The sequence below is a fragment of the Polyodon spathula genome, chromosome 16 (assembly GCF_017654505.1).
Source record: "Polyodon spathula isolate WHYD16114869_AA chromosome 16, ASM1765450v1, whole genome shotgun sequence".
In the NCBI taxonomy this organism is placed as follows: Eukaryota; Metazoa; Chordata; class Actinopteri; order Acipenseriformes; family Polyodontidae; genus Polyodon; species Polyodon spathula.
The window spans coordinates 21,337,453-21,343,004 of record NC_054549.1 but is presented as its reverse complement, the minus strand read 5'-3'; the positions used below and the strand labels follow the sequence as shown (position 1 = coordinate 21,343,004).

Sequence of the window (5,552 nt, the reverse complement as noted above, 5' to 3'; positions counted from 1 at the left end):
TGTTAACCACTCCCTAATCCATGTACATGTGTTTCCTTGAATCCCAACTGCGTTCAGTTTGAGAATTAATCTTTTGTGCGGGACTTTGTCAAAAGCTTTCTGGAAATCTAAATAAACCATGTCATATGCTTTCTAATTATCCATTATCAATGTTGCATCCTCAAAAAAATCAAGCAAGTTAGTTAGGCACGATCTCCCTTTCCTAAAACCATGTTGACTGTCTCCCAGGACCCTGTTACCATATAGGTAATTTTCCATTTTGGATCTTATTATAGTAAGCTTTTTCCATAAAGTAAAGCACAGGGAAGCATTGTAAAGCACAGAGAGGAAAGCACAGGGATAGGGAAGCATTGTAAAGGATAGAGGGGTCTGGTAAAGCATAATTACTTTTTTCTTTTAATTGAATTCGAATAAGTGCAGTTTTGATTGAAGAAATCGTGGACAATAATAATAATAATAATAATTGACAGACAGACACAGCAAAAAGCGTCAGAGAATGAAACACACTCAACTCGATCAGAGGGGATATATTAAACACATTATAAGAGACACAGACTCACAACAGATTAGCTGATATAAAACTGTGGTAAAGGGAGAGGGGAGAGGGGAAAGGGGAAAGAGGAGAGGGGAGAGGGTAGAGGGGAGAGGGAAGAAGGGAGAAGGGAGGAGGAAGTGTGTGTCACACAGAGAGACGAGAGAATGAAACACACTCTCAACACGATCAGACACTTTGACACATACAGAATGAAAACAACAATACTAATAATAATACAGTTCAGTTAGACCCGATGAGGACCAGATGTGAACGCCCATTAAACAGGGAGTAGTTAAAACAGCCCCCTTTGTAAACAGTATATAAAAAGGTGGCTCTTGGCTAATGTTTCAGACCTTAAAATGTGTATTCTCACTCGCCTTCAAAACAACACTATGCAAATCGTCGCTTATTTTTAAATGACATTTGCTTTATTTCCACCGTGGGTGGGTGGGCTTCGCCAGGTTCGATTTGGGGTGGGGAGAGATTTTCACACCAGATAAAAAAAATAAAATAAATCTCACTAAAAATAAAAAAGGGAGGGCAGGTTTTGGCCCCTGGTGAATCAGTGGTCGCGCCACCTGCCTGTGCTTTTGGAATCCATTGGCACACGTGATCAGGTTTCTTCACACTAGCTTTGCAGTTTTCCTCCCCATGGTTTTACAGCTTATTCTATTTACCCAGGCGACTATGCTTTACCAGACCTCTCTGCGCTTTACAATGCTTCCCTATGCTTTACCAGACCTCTCTGTGTTTTACAATGCTTCCCCATGCTTTACCACACCTCTCTGTGCTTTACAATGCGTCCCTATGCTTTACCACACCTCTCTGTGCTTTACAATGCTTCCCTATGCTTTACCACACCTCTCTGTGCTTTACAATGCTTCCCTATGCTTTACCAGACCTCTCTGTGCTTTACAATGTTTCCCTATGCTTTACCAGACCTCGCTGTGCTTTACAATGCTTCCCTATGCTTTACCAGACCTCTCTGTGCTTTACAATGCTTCCCTATGCTTTACCAGACCTCTCTGTGCTTTACAATGCTTCCCTATGCTTTACCAGACCTCTCTGTGCTTTACAATGCTTCCCTGTGCTTTACCATACCTCTCTGTGCTTTACAATGCTTCCCTATGCTTTACAAGACCTCTCTGTGCTTTACAATGCTTCCCTGTGCTTTACAATACCTCTCTGTGCTTTACAATGCTTCCCTATGCTTTACCAGACCTCTCTGTGCTTTACAATGCTTTCCCTATGCTTTACCAGACCTCTCTGTGCTTTACAATGCTTCCCTATGCTTTACCAGACCTCTCTGTGCTTTACAATGCTTCCCTATGCTTTACCAGACCTCTCTGTGCTTTACAATGCTTCCCTATGCTTTACCAGACCTCTCTGTGCTTTACAATGCTTCCCTATGCTTTACCAGACCTCTCCGTGCTTTACAATGCTTCCATATGCTTTACCAGACCTCTCTGTGCTTTACAATGCTTCCCTATGCTTTACCAGACCTCTCTGTGCTTTACAATGCTTCCCTATGCTTTACCAGACCTCTCTGTGCTTTACAATGCTTCCCTGTGCTTTACCAGACCTCTCTGTGCTTTACAATGCTTCCCTATGCTTTACCAGACCTCTCTGTGCTTTACAATGCTTCCCTATGCTTTACGAAGACCCCTACAATGCTTTACCAGACCTCTCTGTGCTTTACAATGCTTCCCTATGCTTTACCAGACCTCTCTGTGCTTTACAATGCTTCCCTATGCTTTACCATACCTCTCTGTGCTTTACAATGCTTCCCTATGCTTTACCAGACCTCTCTGTGCTTTACAATGCTTCCCTATGCTTTACCAGACCTCTCTGTGCTTTACAATGCTTCCCTATGCTTTACCACACCTCTCTGTGCTTTACAATGCTTCCCTATGCTTTACCAGACCTCTCTGTGCTTTACAATGCTTCCCTATGCTTTACCATACCTCTCTGTGCTTTACAATGCTTCACTATGCTTTACCAGACCTCTCTGTGCTTTATGCTTCCCTATGCTTTGCTTCTGTGCTTTACAATGCTTCCCTATTTACCAGACCTCTCTGTGCTTTACAATGCTTCCCTATGCTTTACCAGACCTCTTTGTGCTTTACAATGCTTCCCTATGCTTTACCAGACCTCTCTGTGCTTTACAATGCTTCCCTATGCTTTACCAGACCTCTCTGTGCTTTACAATGCTTCCCTATGCTTTACCAGACCTCTCTGTGCTTTACAATGCTTCCCTATGCTTTACCATACGAAATCGTCTGTAGCTCTTACTATGCTTTCCCTATGTCTTTACTAGATCCTATCTGTGCTTTGCTTCCCTAGCTTCTACAAATGTGCTAATTAACCGTGCAGGCCCTATGCTTTTAGCAAATCCGTTGTACAAATGCTTTGGAGACCCTCTGTGCTTTAATAGAATTTCCCTATGTACTTAATACCACCTCATTCTGACAAAGGCAGGTCGTCCTAATTGCAAAGCAGTCATTATTATATTATTATTATTATATATTATTATTATTATTATTACCAGTTAAAACGTTTTTTCTTTCTTTTTTTTTGCAAATAGCTGTAAAGTTTTTCAAAGTCTTGAATACTAAAGAAACTTCATCAATTCAATGGCAAGCGTTTCCACTGGAAGTCTTTCTCGGCGTCTTCAACAGAAACACCACGTTCAGTGACTAACATTTTGATTGTAAAAATCTTTTTCATTGCCTGTGTCTCTTCTAAAATACTTTCATATGTAAACTAGCCGTGCACATGTGATTTGCAGTCAGCGCACACCCCTGCAGTTATAAGGTTGGGTCTTTTTTTTTTTTTGTTTGTTTTAGTATGTTGCTTTTGACTTGTTTTGCAAAGACCGGCGGAGGCGACACAATGGCGTGCTGGTTAGCGTTGCTGCCCCTCCTCAGCTCCAGCATCCCTGTTCAATTCCAGCCTAGGGGTCTGTCTGCGTTGGTTTCCTCCCACAGTCCAAAGCTCAGCAATCTCCTACCCGTTCAATTCCAACTTACTCGGGTCTGTCCTATTTGGACGGCACAGCTCCCACCCCCCCCATGCCACGGACTGTTATCTACACCTGTATGTGGGGGTCGTAGGGTGTCCCCTGATAAGGTCCGAGGTCTCCCCCCACCTTGGGCGACCCTGTTTCTACAGATTAGTGCTCCCATTCCGACTGGTCAGAGAGGTCTGGTAAAGCATAGGGAAGCATTGTAAAGCACAGAGAGGTCTGGTAAAGCATAGGGAAGCATTGTAAAGCACAGAGAGGTCTGGTAAAGCATAGGGAAGCATTGTAAAGCACAGAGAGGTCTGGTAAAGCATAGGGAAGCATTGTAAAGCACAGAGAGGTCTGGTAAAGCATAGGGAAGCATTGTAAAGCACAGAGAGGTCTGGTAAAGCATAGGGAAGCATTTGTAAAGCACAGAGAGGTCTGGTAAAGCATAGGGAAGCATTGTAAAGCACAGAGAGGTCTGGTAAAGCATAGGGAAGCATTGTAAAGCACAGAGAGGTCTGGTAAAGCATAGGGAAGCATTGTAAAGCACAGAGAGGTCTGGTAATAGCGAAACAAACACAACATTCTCGTGTCCAGGTCTGGTAAAGCACAGAGAGGTCTGGTAAAGCACTTTGTGATGGTGGTCCACTATGAAAGATGCTATATAAAACAAAGATTGGCAAACCAGGGTTAGACAATGTTAAACCCAGAACCCTGGGGAAGAGTGTGGTGGGGAGGGGCTGTAAAAAAAACTATTTTAAACTTCTATAACGCTTGGCAGAGATAATATTTTCTTAACTCTTGAAGTCTAAAGAAATTCTACCCCTTTAATAAAACACCTGCTTTGTATAATTAAAATAGGTTCACAACATTTTAAATGGATTAAGAAGCAACACTGATACGCCATGTCAAGAGAATGCATTTCTTTATTTTATTTACAAAACAACCAATTGACGCTCAGCACAGCTAATATAAATGGTTATTAATTACTGAAAATTATATATATACACACACAAGCCTCTCTCTGTCCCACACATTCAATTAAAGAAAAACTAAACACAGTAATTGCATAGAGAACTTTCCATTGTGCATCACAGCAATTTCACGCTCAGCAATATCACACATTCAGAGCAACTGCTATTTCAGTGTATTGAAATTATTCAAATTGACCCACAGTATCAGAGACCGGCTCCCGGGAAAAACATGCGATTCAATACGCAGGCATGAGTTTGTGAATTAAGTTTCAGGGATGGGAAATAAGACTCCAGTTCCACAGCAGTCTGATCCGGGAGAGGGGCTGGGATGGGGGTGAGATAGACTCAGGGGATGGAAGTAAGACATAGCACTTTGATCCTATCCTGGTTTCAAAGCTGTCCTTCCCTCACTTTTACAATCGAGCACCACCAATCAGTAGCAATTTACTTCTGCGCTAATTTTCCAATAGCTGAATTTAACATGTCGTTACTAGAGATGGGAATCAGACTCCCGCTGCACAGCGGTTTGACCCAGTCCTCGCTTCACTAGAAGTTTAATAGTAAGACACACCTGAGCTTGTTGCCTAGACACACTGGGGCTGATCAGGCTGGTAGTAAAACCTGGACTGGATCACACTGCTGTGCAATAGGAGTCTTGTTACCCTTGTGATTTGTGACTAATCCTGATCAGTAATTTTCCTCATATTGAAGCGATCAAAATAACAAAGCAATGGAATGCAAATCATCAGCCACAGTTTGAGAAGCCCTGAGCTAACTCAACCTGCTGAGAGGCAAAGTGAAGACCTGTTTGGTTGTAAAGCAAAGGACTGGATCGAAACAAGCCGTGGTCAGAATTGAGCGCCGCTCTTTTTTACACCATCATACGCAAACTTAAATTATGATTTTAAAAAAAGCAACCTTACACGCCACTACTTCTGTCACACCATGGTCAGGATCATACTGGAGGAGGGGTAGTGACCCTAGGGCAGCCCCGAGGGGTGTGGGTGTGGGTGCGGGGGGCTGCGATAGCCACTCA

General features: G+C 42.8%; 1 protein-coding gene across 2 annotated transcripts in view; it reads right to left on the bottom strand.

The window, feature by feature from the left end:
- Positions 1-4,480: 4,480 nt before the first annotated feature.
- The window catches only part of LOC121328776 (erythroid transcription factor-like), an 11,508-nt gene continuing 10,436 nt past the window's right edge, over positions 4,481-5,552 (bottom strand). For both annotated transcript variants that reach the window (XM_041273831.1, XM_041273830.1), the window contains exon 6: positions 4,481-5,552. This exon is cut by the window's right edge and continues 166 nt beyond it. In XM_041273831.1, the coding sequence (XP_041129765.1) occupies positions 5,497-5,552 (56 nt within the window). In that variant the 3' untranslated portion in view covers positions 4,481-5,496.